This window comes from Mustelus asterias, chromosome 7, assembly GCF_964213995.1.
Source record: "Mustelus asterias chromosome 7, sMusAst1.hap1.1, whole genome shotgun sequence".
NCBI classification, from domain to species: Eukaryota; Metazoa; Chordata; class Chondrichthyes; order Carcharhiniformes; family Triakidae; genus Mustelus; species Mustelus asterias.
Window position 1 is genome coordinate 31888666 of NC_135807.1, and position 18023 is coordinate 31906688.

The 18023-nt window shown below is 43.2% G+C and overlaps 1 protein-coding gene across 11 annotated transcripts in view; it reads right to left on the bottom strand.

The window, feature by feature from the left end:
• Window positions 1-18023, bottom strand: part of phf20l1 (PHD finger protein 20 like 1) — a 123428-nt gene that overhangs the window by 10328 nt on the left and 95077 nt on the right. For 8 of the 11 annotated variants that reach the window (XM_078215828.1, XM_078215820.1, XM_078215818.1 and 5 more), the window contains 4 exons: window positions 16515-16610; window positions 10096-10293; window positions 6516-6697; window positions 3042-3141 (listed from right to left, as the gene is read on the bottom strand). In XM_078215828.1, coding sequence (XP_078071954.1) covers window positions 3042-3141; window positions 6516-6697; window positions 10096-10293; window positions 16515-16610 — 576 coding nt within the window. Of the gene's footprint in view, window positions 1-566; window positions 757-3041; window positions 3142-6515; window positions 6698-10095; window positions 10294-16514; window positions 16611-18023 lie in introns of those variants that run through there. The other 3 variants (XM_078215819.1, XM_078215824.1, XM_078215829.1) reach the window with 2 other exon arrangements.

Here is an 18023-nt window from a genome sequence, read left to right on the forward strand (position 1 = left end):
GTTTTTATAAAAAATGGCAACATAAATGAACAAAATCTCCTTGTCTTTTCCTTTTAAAGATCTCACATGAAAATATAAATCTGTCAGTAACTGAGTAATCGCACTTAAAATGCTTGCTGTTAGATTACTACCATAGGTATAATTTTTCTCATTCTTTTAAAAGTAATTCAACCTTCACAAACTATTAGGATTTTCTATTTTATAAAAAAGTTAAAGTTGCTGCAGTCCCAGATGACCATAGGCTGACTGGTGGTGATTTAACCCGAGGATCATAAAACCTCAGGCGAGGGACAAGGTTGAGAAGGCAGGGCCTTCGTGAATAACCTCAGCTGGTATGGGAATTGGACTCACACTGTTGCTGTCATTCTGCAGCACGAACCAGTTATCCAGCCAACTGAGCTAACTGACTCCCCTTAATATGTCGAGTAAGTGGACGGGGAGGAATTCTTTGATAAAGCAGTTCATTTTTAAAGGATACGTGATCGATATCTTTGTTGAATAAACTTCCTGCTCTCTGGTACTTGAGCTTCACTCTGCACAACACCCTTGGCGTTCTTTTTGTGTTTCTGACCATATGTCCTCCGAATCACAAAGATTACCTGCTTTTTCCTGGCCTCAGGTCATCCAAAACCCTCACTCATGTTTGTATTACCTCCAGACTCAATTATTCCATTCCTCTCCTCAATTCTGAAATTTTTATCCTTATAGTCACCTCACCCTTCTTGACTTCTGTAGCCCAACAACCCTGCAAAGCATCTGCAAGGGGATAAAGTATAAAAGTAGGGAAGTGATGTTACAATGGGGAGAGACTTCGGGGTGCTCCACTGCAGAGGAATCTGGGTGTCCTCGTTCATGAGTCACAGAAAACTAGCATGCAGGTACAGCAGATAATAAAGAAAACGACTGGAATGTTGGTATTTATAGCTAAAGGAATAGAACATAAGGGAATGAAGTATTGTTGCAACTATACAAGGCATTGGTGAGACCGCACCTGGAGTATTATGCACAGTTTTGGTCCCCTTATTTGTGGAAAGATGTAGTGGCATTGGAGGCAGTCCAGAGAAGGTTCACTAGATTGATTCCAGAGATGAGGGGTTTGTCATATGAAGAGAGATTGAACAGAAGGCGTACACTGTCTGGAATTTAGAAGAATCATAGAAACCCTACAGTGCAGAAAGAGGCCATTTGGCCCATCGACTCTGCACCGACCACAATCCCACCCAGGCCCTACTCCATATCCCTACATATTTACCCACTAATCCCTCTAACCTACGCACCTCAGGACACTAAGGAGCAATTTTAGCATGGCCAATCAACCTAACCCACACATCTTTGGATTGTGGGAGGAAAACGGAGCACGCGGAGGAAACCCACGCAGACACGAGGAGAATGTGCAAACTCCACACAGACAGTGACCCAAGCCGGGAATCGAACCCAGGTCCCTGGAGCTGTGAAGCAGCAGTGCTAACCACTGTGCTTCCGTGCCGCCCATGAGAATGAGGGAGATCAAATTGAGGCATACAAGATGATAAAAGGTATGGATAAAGTCGACATGGAGCAGATGCTTCCTCTTGTGGGGCATTCTAGGACGAGAGGTCATAGTCTTAGGATAAGGGGTAGCAAATTTAAAACAGAGTTGAGGAGAAACTACTTCTCCCGCAGGGTTGTGAATCTGTGGAATTCGCTACCCCAAAGTGCGGTGGATGCTGGGACAGTGAGTAAATTTAAGGAGGTGTTATGCAGATTTTTAATTGATAACGGGTTGAAGGGTTATAGGGGGAAGGCAGGAAAATAGGGATGAGGAGCATATCAGCCATGATTAAATGGCGGAGCAGACTCGATGGACCGAATGGCCTAATTCTGCTGCTATATCTTATGAGCTTATAATTGTACAGGACATTGATGAGGCCACATGTAGAGTACCGAGTACAATTTTGACTCATTTAATAAAGGATGTACTGGTATTGGAGGCTGTTTAAAGAAGGTTCATAAGGTTGATTCCTGGGATAAAGGGGTTGCCTTGTGAGGAAAGGTTGAACAGGTTGGGTCTTTACCTACTGAAGTTTAGAAGAACGAGAGGTGATCTTATTGAAGATATGAATAGTGGCATTGAATAGAGATCAGGTGGCTTAACATTTCCAATAAAAGAATAAATGAAAAATGAAACTTCTATCAATGGAGAAAATTACATTTTTGAAATTGTAATTTCATTGGGAATTTAATCAAAATTCTGAAACCTTTTGCAAGGTGAGAATTAACAGCAAAATACTGCGGATGGTAGAGATCTAAAATAAAAATTGCTGGAAATATTCAGGCAGTTTCTGTGGAGAGAGAAATGAGTTCATGTTTCAGGTTGAGAACCCTTCATCAGAACAAACCTTAATTCTGTTTCTCGCCACAGGTGCTGCCTGACCTGCTAAGTATTTCCAGCGTTGCCTGTTTTCATTTTGCATAAAAACCATATGCAATAATTTTTAATTTTCTTTGTTCTTTCCGGAAGGGTAGGGGGTTTTAGTTCAGTCGGGCAGCATGGTCGGTTCAGGCTTAGAAGGCCGAAGGGCCTGTTCCTGTGCTGTAATTTTCTTTGTTCTTAATACTGCACAACTTGGTAAGTTGCATTGGCCATGCTAAATTCTCCCTCAGTGTACCCGAACAGGTGCCAGAGTGTGGCGACTCGGGGATTTTCACAGCAACTTCATTGCAGTGTTAATGTAAGGTTACTTGTGACACTAATAAACAAACTTTAAACTTTCATGATTTCACCAGGACATTTAAAGCCAGTATAGAGAGGAATTTTCCCTTTATCAGTCTGTTAACCAACCAATGTATTTAAATGATTAGCTTTGAATAGATAGGCAAATATTCAAAATTATTTTATCTTGTGCACCATCTTTTGAGGTAGACAAATAGCTAGCCAGTGAAACAGCAATGAGTTAAAATATAATTAAGGATCTGGCTTAGGTGCATTTCCAAAATAACTACACAAATGATCATTTTTATTCGAGTTGCAGCAACAACTTAAATCCGGTATTAGCAGATACCTGGAGGATCCCGGCAGACGTAGCAGATATACTGGTCTGGAATGCTGTCTTCCAGTAACCCCATACAGATGCTGTGCTGCCAGCAAAGGCACTCTTCACACTTCAGAGGACGGGAGACAGCAAAAAATAAAATACAAAAGAAATTCATGTGGAGCAAAAAAAAACACAAGAAAATAATGACACGTTAAAATGCAGTATATTATCATTTCATTCCTAGTTTATGCTTTCAAATTCATCGCTAGGCCACCTCATCTCAATTTTTCTCTCAGAAAAAACTTACACACGACTGGGCATACCACTACTAAGGCCTGAAAAACAGCATCAGCTACCCAAAAGGAACAAATACAGAGCAAACATACATATGCATATTGGTACTGCAGAGCTATAGGGAAAGAGGAGTGTGGGCTTAATTGGATAGCTCTTTCAAAGAGCTTACACAGGCACAATGGGCCAAATGTCCACCTCTGTACTGAATCCATATTGTATAATATATATATATTTTACATATATCTATAAAACTACACACTATAAGCACATTGCTTTGATTTGATTTATTATTGTCACATGTATTAGCATACAGTAAAAAGTATTATTTCTTGCGCACTATACAAAGCACACTGTTCATAGAGAAGGGGCGGCACGGTAGCACAGTGGTTAGCACTGCTGCTTCACAGCTCCAGGGTCCCGGGTTCGATTCCCAGCTCGGGTCACTGTCTGTGTGGAGTTTGCACATTCTCCTCGTGTCTGCGTGGGTTTCCTCCGGGTGCTCCGGTTTCCTCCCACAGTCCAAAGATGTGCGGGTTAGATTGATTGGCCAGGTTAAAAATTGCCCCTTAGAGTCCTGAGATGCGTAGGTTAGAGGGATTAGTGGGTAAATATGTGGGGGTAGGGCCTGGGTGGGATTGTGGTCGGTGCAGACTCGATGGGCCGAATGGCCTCCTTCTGCACTGTAGGGTTTCTATGATTTCTATGATTTCTATGAAGGAAACGAAAGAGTGCAGAATGTAGCGTTACAACCATGGCTAGGGTGTAGAGAAAGATCAACTTAATGCAAGGTAAGTCCATTCAAAAGTCTGACAGCAGCAGGGAAGAAGCTGTTCTTGAGTCAGTTGGTACGTGACCTCAGACTTTTGTATCTTTTTCCCGACAGAAGGTATTGGAAGAGAGAATGTCCGGAGTGTTTGGGGTCCTTAATTATGCTGGCTGCTTTGCCGGGGCAGTAGGAAGCGTAGAGAGTCAACAGATGGGAGGCTGGTTTGCGTGATGGATTGGGCTACATTCACGACCTTTTGTAATTTCTTGTGGTCTTGGGCAGAGCAGGAGCCATACCAAGCTGTGATACAACCAGAAAGAACACTTTCTATGATGCATCTGTAAAAGTTGGAGAGAGGTGTAGCTGATATGCCAAATTTCCTTCATCTTCTGAGAAAGGAGAGGCATTGGTGGGCTTTCTTATCTATAGTGTCGGCATGGGGGGACCAGGACAGGTCATTGCCTTGCAAATTTTATAACATATAGATAATAAAGTTTATAAGAAAGTGTGATTATATGTGTGACATGTCTGGTTCTAAATAAATATCTAAAGGCCTTGAGGACACATCCTTTCATCTTCATAACATAAAAGGAAAAAACTGAGGATGCTGGAAATCTGAAATAGAACTAGAAAATGCTGGAAATCATAGAATGGTTACAGCACAGAAAGTGATGTCCCGTGATGTCTATGCTGACTCTCTGCAAGAGTGGCCCAGCTTGTCCCACACCCCCATCCTTTTCCCCACAGGCCTGTAAAATCTTTGTCTTCATTATAATTATCTCATTCCTTTCAAAATGCCACAGTTGAATCTGCCTACACCGCACACTCAGATAGAGCATTCCAGATTCTAACACCCACTGCGCAAAAAAAATGTTTCTTCCTCACGTTGCCTTCAGTCTTTTTGCCAGTCACCTTTTCCAAATCGGTGTCCTCTGACTCTCGACGCATCCGCCAATGGGAACTTATTCTCCCTAACTATTCTGCTTGGACCCCTCACAATTTTGAACACCTCTATCAAACCTCCTCTTAACCTTCTCTTCTGCAAGGAGTACAACCCCAGTTTCTCCATCTAATTTAAGTCCCTCATCCTTGGGACCATTCTCACAACTATTTTCCGCACTCTCTCTAATGCCTTCACATCCTACCTAAAGAGTGGTGTCCAGAATTGGACACAACATTCTACTTGGGGACCAATGGTGTTTTAGAAAGATTCGCCATAACTTCCTTGCTTTTGTAACCCATGCCTCTATTTATAAAGCCCAGGTTTCTGTATTAAGCATTGTGTCATTAATCACTTTCCCAAGCTGGCCTACCATCTTCAACAGTTTGTGCACATGTACTCCAGGTCTCTTTGTTCCTGAGCTCCCTTCAGAACTGTTCCCATTATTTTGTATGGCCTCTCCTGGTTCTTCTAGCCTAAATGTACTGCTTCACATTTCTCTGTGTTTAATTTCATCCGTCACAAGTCCATCCATTCAACCAGCCTATACCTTTTTGAAGTCAATGCCTATCCTCTCATAGTTCATAACACCTCCAAGTGGGGTGAGGTGGTGCCAAATTGATCTCTCGTGTCAGCTAACACTACAAAAATAGATTATTTAATTATTCATTTCATTTGCTGTTTGTGGAACTTTGTTATGTACAAGTTGGCTGTCGTATTTGCTTACTCAGCCTCCAATGCCTGTGACATGGTTTGGAATGTCCTGAGGCTATAAGAGAAATATTTCTTCATTTCTTTTAAAAATTGCTTTCACACTGCTCAGAATCTTCACCATGAATCACCCCAACTCAATCTATCTGACAACATCACTCATTTTTGAGGGAGAGAGAAAGGAAGTTCTGGAAATTTCTGACAGGCATTTACTGATTACAGCTTGGCATGGCTCCTGCTCTGTCCAAGGTGGCAAGAAACTACAAAAGGTCGTGAATGTAGCCCAATCCATTACGCAAACCAACCTCCCATCCATTGACTTTGTCTACACTTCCTGCTGCTTCAGCAAAGCAGCCGGCATAATTAAGGACCCCATGCACCCAGGACATTCTCTCTTCCACCTTCTTCCGTCAGGAAAAAGATGCAAAAGTCTGAGGTCATGTACTCAAGAACAGCTTCTTCCCTGCTTCCATCAGACTTGAATGGACTTACCTTGCATTAAGTTGATCTTTCTCTACACCCTAGCTATAACTGTAACACTACATTCTGCACTCTCTCATTTCCTTCTCAATGAACGGTACGCTTTGTCTATATAGCGCGCAAGGAACAATACTTTTCACTGTATGTTAATACATGTGACAATAATAAATCAAACCAAATCAAATCAATTGTGCACCTAAAGACAATCAGCAGCTTAGGCCTGAAAAGGCAAAGTGCCAAAGCACAAGCACAGCATACGGATGTCAAAAGTGAACAAAAACATGTTGAGACATTTAAACCTTTTGACCACCTGAATCATGAATCCATTTTCTTCATCCATTCCGCAGACACATCGCACTGTTGCATTGCTGTCATCGTCCTCCTCAGACTCCTCCGGATTGGTTGAGATGTCCAGATCCTGACTGTAATCTTCACTCATCAGTGCGCTCTCCGTTGAGGAACCATCAAAGAACTCATCGTCAGAAAGAGCTGCTGTAAAAAAGTGCAATAAAATTACCTCCAAGTATCACTCATCAGAATCTGTACAAATCTCAATCCAATTTAGATACAAGTTGCCTAATATTTACAAATGGAGAAAGATCAACCAGCCTGTTCCTTTCTCACACATCTCTATCCACAATTAGCTAACATCCCACTGCATTTTTAAAAAACTTTCTCTCTCCGGAAACACATATTTATCTTTTGAATCCATTAAGTTTTAAGAGTCAATTTTCTAAAGATGTTCTCCAAACGACCATGGCTCTTGTAATGGGAACTTCCATTTGGAAAAGTAGCCCTTCACTGTCCTCCAGTAATTTACTCCATTAATCCATTATCTTTTGAGCAAAAACTCCTGCCTGACTTCCTTCAGTTCCTTGATGGGAGGTCACTGGTTTCGGAGGCGAAATATCCACTGATATTTGAACTTTTCAGCAGAGTGAACAATGTATCTGAACAGCAATCTCACAGAATGATTAGGAAAACCTATGACACAAATTTCTGCAAGGAAATGATTGGTACTTCTCCATGAGACAGTGCGTTTATGTTGTGATAAGCAGAGCCATCCAGAACAGGTAGGTTTCAGGTTCAAATCCTGCCCTTTGTTAATAGCTAATTTCAGCCAGGGTATCAGTGGATGCAATTGGCCTCAACATTCCTGCTTATTAAGCATGATACTAGTTAGGCTTCTACAGTTAATGACTATGCAGTAACCCTGCTAGAAGTGAAACAAACAAATACGCTGAAGATGGAACTCAGCTTTACCATACACACAGCTATCTTGCCAATTGCTTTTTGCCTAAAAAAAAATTACATGGTCTATTTTTGGCAAAAACATGTGATATTCTTTAGGACATTTTGTTTGGAAGAATGATTGCATAGATTGGGGCTATTTTCTTTAGAACAGAGAAGGCGGAAGGAAGATTTAATTGAGATGCGCAAAATTATGGTTGGCTGGGATACAGTGGATACATAGAAAGGTCTATTTCCCTTAGCAGAGAGATCAGTAACCAACATCCTTGTACAGTTCCTCGGCATCTTTCTAAGTCATTCCCATTCACACCTCAAAGTAGTAACTTTACTGCATCTGCCAGGTCTTCAGGACTTCATGCCATTTTTAGATACTTAACCCATCCCCATAAAGACCACAAGATAGCTCACTTGCTCCAGCTATAAGATGATAACCTCACAACAGTAGAAAACAGTTCACATAGCATCAGAGTCACAGTCATTATTTTATCAACATGTCATTTTAAATTTTAAAGCTATACATCTTAAAGGTGAACACAAAAAATGTTAATGTGGCTATGTGGGAGAAGAGGGTGAGCTCAACAGGGGGTCAGCCAAGGGACCAGGAAAATTAGCATATCACCAGCAACACTCTCACTGTAGACTGGATGTCTCTGCATATACATGAAATAGGCAGCACAGACAAAGGTGGATGTTTCACTATCAACAGGACACAGCTGAATGTCCTTGCTAATAGCACCGAAACTGTAATAAAGATATGATTAAGTGACCACTGTCTGAACGGATACTCCATCCATCTACCACTAAAAATTATGACATTACCGGTGGGATGCGATTAAACAGCTATTGTCTCAGGTTTACCTCTTTGAATCATATGTAAATAATTTACCAGTGTGCATGACTAGAAACAGTTATCTTTACTAGAAGTTGTAAGAAATGCCCTATAAAAAAGGCTAACTATACACAATTGAGCACAGCAGACTGAAGAAGCCTTAGGAATTCTCCAGTTCTCCTCACCTTATCGATAAGAAGGCAATAAAGGAGCGATCACTTGCAAAAACTGTGTCCGACTATCTTTTGAGCACTGACAGCTGCAGTATACCATGTGACTTGTGGCACTTGAGCTGTGGACAGTAGAGTCTGCAGCCAATATCAGATTAAATTTGGACCTCAGTGAAACAACAGCGCAGTCACATATGAAATTCACACCCATCTCATTGTTTAAGGATGGACTAAAACCCACAGACGATAAGGTTTGCAGAAAACTCATCTTCATGTTTCACTAGGGACACTGGAAGTCAATGGGTGTTATACAAATGTCGATCCCATCAACCTTTTATTGTATCATGATGGCTGGCCCCTCGTCCAAACACCAAGATCCTAGTTGCCTCGAATCTCAAAGTATAAAAAAAACATGTAAGAGAACATTTATGGGTCTAACACACCACCTTATTTGGAAAACAATTAACAGGGTACGTGGATAAGGCAGCAATGTCGGTTGCCTGCTCTTAAAATAAGAATCATCTCTGCTGAGGCAGACACCAGCAGGAAGCCATCGAACTGGCTGCAGTCAACTAAGGTTATGAACAGCTTTTGAAAGTAGGAGGACTCTCTCCAACCTGTGCCAACTTCAGGTTCACCTGAGAGCCATCCTCCTGGCAGTTAAACAAGCAGAAACCTCACCGCTTGCAGAGAATCCTGAGCTTTCCAACTCCTTCACTCCAACCAAAGCATCAACTCATCAAAGAAACCGCAGGCCTGCCACGAAAGAGACTGAAACAATCCCAAGTTGTAACCGTATTGTGTTTTTCTTCATCCATATTTAATTTTTGTGTGAATGACAGGTTGTGTGATATTGCACTTTTAAATCTGGTTGGAGCAGAGAAGACTGAAGGGTGAGCTGATCGAGGTATACAAGGTTATGAGTGGCATGGACAGAATGGATAGGGAGCAGCTGTTCCCCTTAGTTGAACAGTCAATCACAAGAGGACACAAGTTGAAGGTGAAGGCAGCAGATTTAGGGGAAATGAGTAAAAACCTTTTTACTCAGAGGATGGTGACGCTCTGGAGTGCACTACCTGGGAAGGTGGTGGAGGTGGGTTGCCTCAAAGTCTTTAAAAAGTACTTGGATGAGTGCTTGGCACATCATAAAATTTAAGGCTATGGGCCAAGTGCTGGTAAATGGGGTTAGGTAGGTTGGCTAGGTGATCTCACGTGTTGGCGCAGACTCGAAGGACCGAAAGGCCTCTTCTGCACTGTATGATTCTGTAATAATGCAGTCACATCCAAGAAATAGCAAATTATTATTTATTAATGAATAGTAAAGACTACCATTCATAGAATCATAGAAACCCTAGTGCAGAAAGAGGCCATTTGGCCCATCGAGTCTGCACCGACCACAATCCCACCCAGGCCCTACCCCCTTATCCCTACATATTTACCCGCTAATCTTCTAACGTATGCATCTCAGGACACTAAGGGACAATTTTAGCATGGCCAATTAACCTAGCCTGCACATCTTTGGACTGTGGGAGGAAACCGGAGCACCCGGAGGAAACCCACGCAGACACGAGGAGAATGTGCAAACTCCACACAGACATTCTACCAAAGACCCATTCATTCCATGTAACTTCAGCACTTACACTCATGTCTAGGAGTACGATCCATGCTTAGCTCCAGCAACGATCCAGAGGACAGAAGAGATTTTGGTGATAGGTATGCTGGTTTTACCACTGATCCACATCTCAAGGCAAGGGAACTTCCTGGTTTGGTTACGGGAGATGAACATCTTTCCAAAAATTCCAGGGAAATGTCTTTGAATCCTTCACACTCTGTAAGCTCTGAGAAAAAAGCAAGGTCAGTAAGTCAAAAAGAGCTGCTTAATCGAGTTAGGATAAAGACACTTGTGAATTTTCAACTTAAATCAATATCATTCAATTGCAAAGGTTTAGGAACAGCAGATCTGGAGTAGGCCATTCAACACTTTGAGCCTGTACCTTGAAAGCAGACGGAGTCTTCTGTCTGCTCTTCCGACAAAATGGATTCTATCGGGATTAGCTCATCTGCTCACTGTCACTCAGATCAGTACCAGAACATAGAAGTTAATACTGGTTAGCGAGCAGATTACTTAATTCTAATTCTGGCATAATGGCAGACAGCTGCATTCTTTACCTTGTCCTTCCATGAGATGCCCTGAATGCAATACAAAGAGCCAAGATGGAATTTGTTGCCCTTCCTTTCTTGATAACTACAAGTCTTCCATGTTTCACGACATTACAAGGGGCTGAGAAAACAGGGCACATGAACCATATTTTGGTCCAAAGAGTTGGCTGATTTAGTTCCATTCATCTTTCTTAGAAATATACGTAGAAAATACAAGCAGGAGTAGGCCATTCAGCCCTTCGATCCTGCTTTGCCATTTATTATGATCATAGCTGATCAGCAAATTCATACCCTGATCCCGCCTTCCCACCATATCCCTTGATCCCTTTAGCCCCAAGAGCTATATCTAATTCCTTCTTGAAATTTGAGGCCAAAACGTTTTCATAGAAACCCTATTGTGCAGAAGGAGGCCATTCGGCCCATTGAGTCTGCACCGACAACAATCCCACCCCAAGCCCTATCCGCAGAACCCCACACATTTACCCCACTAATCCCCCTAACCTACACATCCCAGGACACTATGGGCAATTTAGCATGGCCAATCAACCTAACCCGCACATCTTTGGACTGTGGGAGGAAACCCACGCAGACACGGGGAGAATGTGCAAACTCCACACAGACAGTGACCCAAGCCGGGAATCGAACCCAGGTCCCTGGAGCTGTGAGGCAGCAGTGCTAACCACTGTGCCACTGTTTTGGCCTCAACTACTTTCTGTGGTTGTGAATTACACAGATTCATCACTTTCTGGGTGAAGAAACTTCTCCTCACCTCAGTCCTAAAAGTTTTACCCGTTATCCTCAAACTATGACCCCTAGTTTTGGACTCCCCCACCATCGGGAACATTCTTTCTGAATCTCCCCTGTCTAACTGTTAAAATTTTATCAGTTCACCTCTCACTCTTCTAAACTCCAATGAATGTAATCCTAACTGACTTAGTCCTGCCATCCCAGGAATCAGCCTGGTAAACCTTCACTGCATTCCCTCTATAGCAAGAACATCCTTCCTCAGATAAGGACACCACTCCTACACATAAGACTTGAGTTGATCAAAGGCAGTATCTATTTTATCTGATATGTATATCACTCCCAGCAAAATCACAAATGTGGCAGGCCGATCAAAGATGAAGCTTCCAAATATGTTGGCACTCATCAAACAGAGGTGACTTTGCTAGCTTAGGCACATTCACAGGACAGCAATCTGTAGGAGCTCCTCCTACTCAACTCACTTGGGGAAATGTTTCTGTTTTCACTGCCCATTGATGTACATGACAGAAGAGTGAATTTTTCATTGGGATTTTTTTAAATGTTCAGCCGAGGGGGAGGAATGTTAATGCAGGTGAATGGAATACCGTTTCATATTGAGTGCTGGAAATATAACATGGTTTTGATGCACAGTAAGGCTATCGATTCTCTGTCCCAGGATTGTGTTTTTCCTACAGTTTATTGTTTCTCTCCCTACCCATATCTGCACCAAGCATCCTAATGATTACTCTCTCACAAACAAAAAATTGGTAGTAAAGCTAGGAATCTTGCTTAGAGGGACTATTGCAGTGACTGGTGCAGGTAATGGAAACATCTTCAACATAGCCAGCTTTTCCAAGAACTCCAAGTGCGTTGTTGTCTTATGACCTCTTGGAACTGGTTTGAAATGTTCTCAGCTCATTTAATTGCAAGCTCCCACAGCTTGCTGAGGGAATGGCGTTTATCACAGCATCAGGAAAGGTTGGGTTTGACCCCAAGTCCTAGGTGCAACTCAGCAATATGCTCACCAACTGCTCTATGCAGTCGTCCCCTGATTTTTGGAGATTTCTTGCAGTGGAACCAAAATTAAGGAGCAACAAACGTTCCATTCCCTTCACCCCACCATGGCCGGTCATGCCTTTACCTGCCTGGTGACATGTCAATAAGGCATGAAAGAAATCACAAACTGTGTAATTCAAACTTCATTCTTTATGCTAATTTAAAAATGGACTTTATTGAAGAGAAGGGACTGGAGAGACTCCCAGTTCAATCCCCAGCGACCAGGCTGGCAAACACAGCAAGTTCTGACCAAAGTGCATAGAAAGTGTCTTCACCCTGTTCAAAAAATGCAAAGAAATTTGTAGCGATGAGGATGTAGCATTAGGATGAGGGACATGCCACCAATCAAACAAAACCCTTAAGCGGAACAGGTAGCAGGTCAAGGACTGAAATGTGAGCATGACAGCAAGATGGGGAATTTAAATGGCAAACGACAGGAAGGTCGGTGCCATGCATGCAGACTGAGTGAAGCTGTTCCACAAAGTGGTCACCGAGTCCGTGTTTAGTCTCTCCAGTATAGAAAAAAGCGTATTGTGAGCAGAGAATATTGTCAACTAGTTTGAAAGAAGCACAAGTAAATGGCGGAGGATGAACCTTTGAATACGATGACTGGTGGGATGACAAATCAGGACAAGGGTAACCCTATCATCGTCTGAGAGTCTGGGGGAAGGATGGAAAATGGGGCAGAAGTGTGGAAAATGGGGCCGACAACTGGATTCTCGGCCGAAGAAAAAAGAACACATGTCAGAAGTGCTCTTGACAGAAGTGATGGAGACAAAGAAACGTAAGGAATGGAATGGAGTCCTTACGGAAAGTAGGCTGTCAGGAGGTGTAGTCAAGACAGCTGCAAGATTCAATGTGCTTGTAATGAATATTAGCAGACAGTCTATCAGAGGCTTGTCCAATGTCCAGCCCATGGGCCAGAGGAGGTCCCGAGGCTCTTTGGTGCAGCCTACCATGTTGTTGGACTAATTTTGAAAAATGTTGCAAGCCTGATCATCCAATGGCAGGCTGGTTTACCCATGCTTTTAGCTGTTGATAGGTTCTCAAGTGAGCAAATCAGCAACCAATGCAGGTAGGAACCAGCCTGTGACTGGATAAGCCCAATGCAGTCAGTTGCCCGGGAAATTTGAGTTATCGACTGCAGCTTGGTAAACTCAGAGGAGCTACAACAGACTGGTGGGGAGGTCGGAGTGATGACTGGGTGTGGCCCTGCCGGATCTTGGAGTCAGAGTGTGTATGTAAAAGGGGGCAGTGTATGTGTGGGACAGGGGGATGGCAGTGTGTGTGTGTGTGTGTATATATACGAGGGGGCAGTCTGTGTGGGGGACAGGGAGATGGCAGTGTGTGTATGAGAGAGGGGGCAGTGTGTGTGTGGGACAAGGGGATGACAGAGTGTATATGCGGATGAGACTGTGCGCCTCACTCCCAGTCTCATGATTCTCACTCACTCACTCTCTGCACCCCACTCCAACACACATGCACCCACTCTCAGTGGCTGAGGGTGAGTAGCACCTGAGACTGAGGGAGCTGGACACGCACATGCACACATACACACAAATTCTGGGCTCTCACCTGGTCAATTTTTATTAAGGATTCCTTTTTAACTCATCAAATTAATGTTCTTAAATTGCTTTATATTTGCTCAGAAATTGTTCCCCTTTTTAACACCTCAACATTTTTTGATAAATGCTGTTTCTGAAAAGGCCCTTGAGTGAGAAAAGACCGGAGTGAAAATGCTGACTGGGGGTGTGGGAGTGAGTGATTGATCAGCTCGGGGAGTGACTGACAGGGTAAGTGGGTGGGGGTGAGTGTGAGAATGCCTTATGCCCAGTCTTAGTTTTCTCACTTAATTCCACTGCCACACACCAACACATGCCCACACACGCAGCCACATACTCCCACCCACATACACTGACCCTCCAACATTCTCGTCATTTTTATTGCTTGCTCTTTTTTAACTTGAACAATTTATCGCTACGATATTGCTTTACATTTGTTCAGCAACTGTTTCTTTCCTTAAAATCTTAACTTTTTTGGAAACTCAGTTCATTGTTTTGCCAAACCTGATCTTTCTGAAATTTGCTCATTGGCCCTCAAGTAAGAAAAGTATGCAAATATGGCCCCTGGAGCGAAAAGGTTGGACAAGCCTGGCCTATCACCAGAAATGGAGTCAGAAAGGGCAGGGAAATATTGAGAGGTGGATCACAGGTAGCTCAGAGAGCGAAACTGGAAGCAAAGTTGATGAAATTTTCCAGGTCCGGATTAGAACACCAAGCGACACAATGATCAATGTACCAGGAAAAAATAGTAGGAGGGAGCCTGAGTAGAGTAGGACTGGAACAAGGAATGTTCCACAGACCCCACAAAAAGATAGGCATAACTGGGGCCTATGTGGGTACCCATCACCGCACCTTTTATTTGGGGAAAATGAGTGAAGTTAAAGGATAAATTGTACAATGAAAGAAGAGGTTCAGTCAGGCGGGGAAGGGTGATGATGGAAGGAGATTGTTCATGTCTGTGGTTCAAGGAAGAAGCAGAGAGCTCTCAAACCATCCTCATGGGGATGGAGGTGCAGTGGGATTGGACTTCATAGTGAAAAGGAGGCAGTCAGGGCCAGGGAACTGGACATTGCTGATATGATGTAGGCCATCAGATGAATTATGAATGTAAGTGAGAAGATACTGGACTAGGGGGGAGAAAACCGAGTCAAGATAGGAAGATAAAAGTTCAGTGGGCCAAAAACAGGCTGAAACAATGGATCTACCAGGACAGTCCTGGTTGTGGATTTTGGGAATGAAGTAGAGGGGGTGAGGGTCTATGAGATTGGAGGCTGTGGAGGGAAGATCCCTAGAGGAGGTGAGCTCAGTGACAGTCCTGGAAACAATGGTTTGATTTTCAGTGGTGCGGTCACATAACAGACTACTATGTAAAGTTAAAGCACATGGGATTGCAGGTAATGTCTTGCGATGGATAGAAAGCTGGTTGGCAGATAGGAAGCAAAGAGTTGGCATAAATAGGTCTTTTTCTGATTGGCAGGCAGTGATGAGTGGGGTTCCACAGGAATCTGTGCTAGGACTCCAACTGTTCACATTTTATATTAATGATTTGGAAGAGGAAACTTAAATGTATTATCTCCAAATTTGCAGATGATACAAAGTTGGGTGGGAGGGTCAGCTATGAGGAGGATGCAGAGATGCTTCAGCATAATTTGGATAGGCTGAGAGCGTGGGCATATGTATGGCAGATGCAGTATAATGTGGATAAATGTGAGGTTATCCACTTTGATAGCAATAATAGGAAGACAGATTATTACTTGATGTGTGTAAATTGAAAGGGGCTGAAAGTAAGCGCGTAGGTACAACATGCAGTAAAGAAGGCAAATGGTATGTCAGGCAAGAGGATTTGAGTATAGGAATAGAAATATTTTACTGCAATTGTATAGGGTGTTGGTGAGGCCACACCTGTAGTATCGTGTGCTGTTTTGGTGTCCTTATCTGAGGAAAGATGTCCAGGCTGATTCCTGGGATGGCAGGTCTGTCATATGAGGAGAGACTAAGTCAGTTAGGATTGTATTCATTTGAATTTAGAAGAGTGAGAAAGAGGGGAAACTTATAAAATTCTAACAGGGTTAGACAGGGTAGATTCAGAAAGAATGTTCCCAATGGTGGGGGAGTCCAGAACTAGGGGTCATATTTTGAGGATAAGGGGTAAACCTTTTAGAACTGAGATGAGGAGAAATTTCTTCACCCAGAGAATGGTGAAATGTGTGGAATTCACTACCACAGAAAGCAGTTGAGGCCAAAACATTGTGTGATTTCAAGAATAAATTAGATATTGGAGCTGAAGGGATCAATGGATATGGGGGGAAGGGAGGATCAGGATATTGAATTTGATGATCAGCCATGATCATATTGAATGGTGGAGCAGGCTTGAAGGGCCTAATGGCCGACTCCTGCTTCTAGTTTCTATGTCATAATCCAGGGACAGGTAGGAAAGGGCTCTGAGAATTTGCACTCAGCATCTGTAAGGTAGAGATCAAAAGCAGCACCACCCATGTCAACAAAGGTTTAATGTTGCTAATGTCAGCTCTGCTTACCATGCTTGGATTTCTTTTTCTTCTTTTTCTTTTTCTTCTGTTTTAGTTTAACGTGCTCCTTGCCTTTCTTCTCTTTACTCCTCTCTTTCTTTTTACCTTAGGAAGAAGAAAAAAAAAAGTTTTCTCTCCAGTTTTCCAGAGTTATTCAAACAGGAGGCTACACCTAACTACATAAATTCCTCCTTCTCTTACCTTCTCCCAGAGAAGTTCATGGTAAATACAGAAGTGACATTGCCTATAGACAGTTTGGTGCCTGCAATAGGGAAGTTATGTCCAGCTGTGAACCTTACTATGTCTTCAAGATAACTGTTCCATCTCAATAGATCAACCCAGGTAGTTGCATTTGTTTGCAACCCCTTGTGGCAATTGTAACTGGGGCGGCACAGTGGCACAATGGTTAGCACTGCTGCCTCACAGTGCCAGGGACCCGTGTTCGATTCCCGACTTGGGTCACTGTCTGTGTGAAGTTTGCACGTTCTTCCCGTGTTTGTGTGGGTTTCCTCCGGGTGCTCCGATTTCCTCCCACAGTCCAAAGATGTGCGAGTTAGGTTGATTGGACATGCTAAATTAACCCTTAGTGTCCTGGGGTGTGATAAATTAGAGGGATTAGCAGGGTAACTAAGCGGGGATAGGACCTGAGTGGGATTGTCGTCAGTGCAGACTCGATGGGCCGAATGGTCTCCTTCTGCACTGTAGGGTTTCTATGAACTCCTTCAAAATCTCAGGACCCGGATTGATAGCTCGATTTCCTGCCTTTTTTTAAAAGATCGTTTTGCATCATTTTGTTTTGAAGTGTAATATCTGGAAGCATACTTGCCTCTGGGATTCCTCACTGGATGCCTGATGAGTGCAGCACACTTGAGTTGCATTGAGCCTATCTATGCTGAAAGGCTACAACTGTATCTCTGGTAGACTATACTGCAGTCTTCAGATTAGAGTGGAGTGGAGGAGCTCTGTAAGACAACTGGAAATTTCCTGCAAACTGGTCGGGCTGCTCCAGGAGCTCCAGTTTGTAGAACCCAGTGCAAGCTCTTCAGGTTTCAGGTGCCCCTTTCCGGGGCTGAGAAGAAAAATGAGGTGGGAGGTCAGAGATTGGGAACTTCTCTTGTCTTATTACTGGTCTGGTGTTGGGCCTACACTTAGTCCTGCCAGAGGCCAGTGACAATAGCATTTTTCTATTCATTTACGGGATGTAGGCGTTGCTGATTGGCCCAGCATTTATTGCCCATCCCTAATTATTCGTGAGAAGATGATGGTGAGCTGTCTTCTCAAACTGCTGCAGTCCTGTGCTGTAGGTACACCCGCAGTGCTGTTAAGTAGGGTGGTGGGGTTCAGGATTTTGACCCAGTGACAGTGAAGGAACATACTTCCAAGTCAGGATGGCGAGTGACTTGAAGGGGAATATCAAGCAGCGGCGTTCCCATGTGTCTGCTAACCTTTGTGATACCTAAGCCGTTAATCTTTCTTTTCTCTAGTTAAGATGTTAATAAGCCTACTATGGCATTTCTG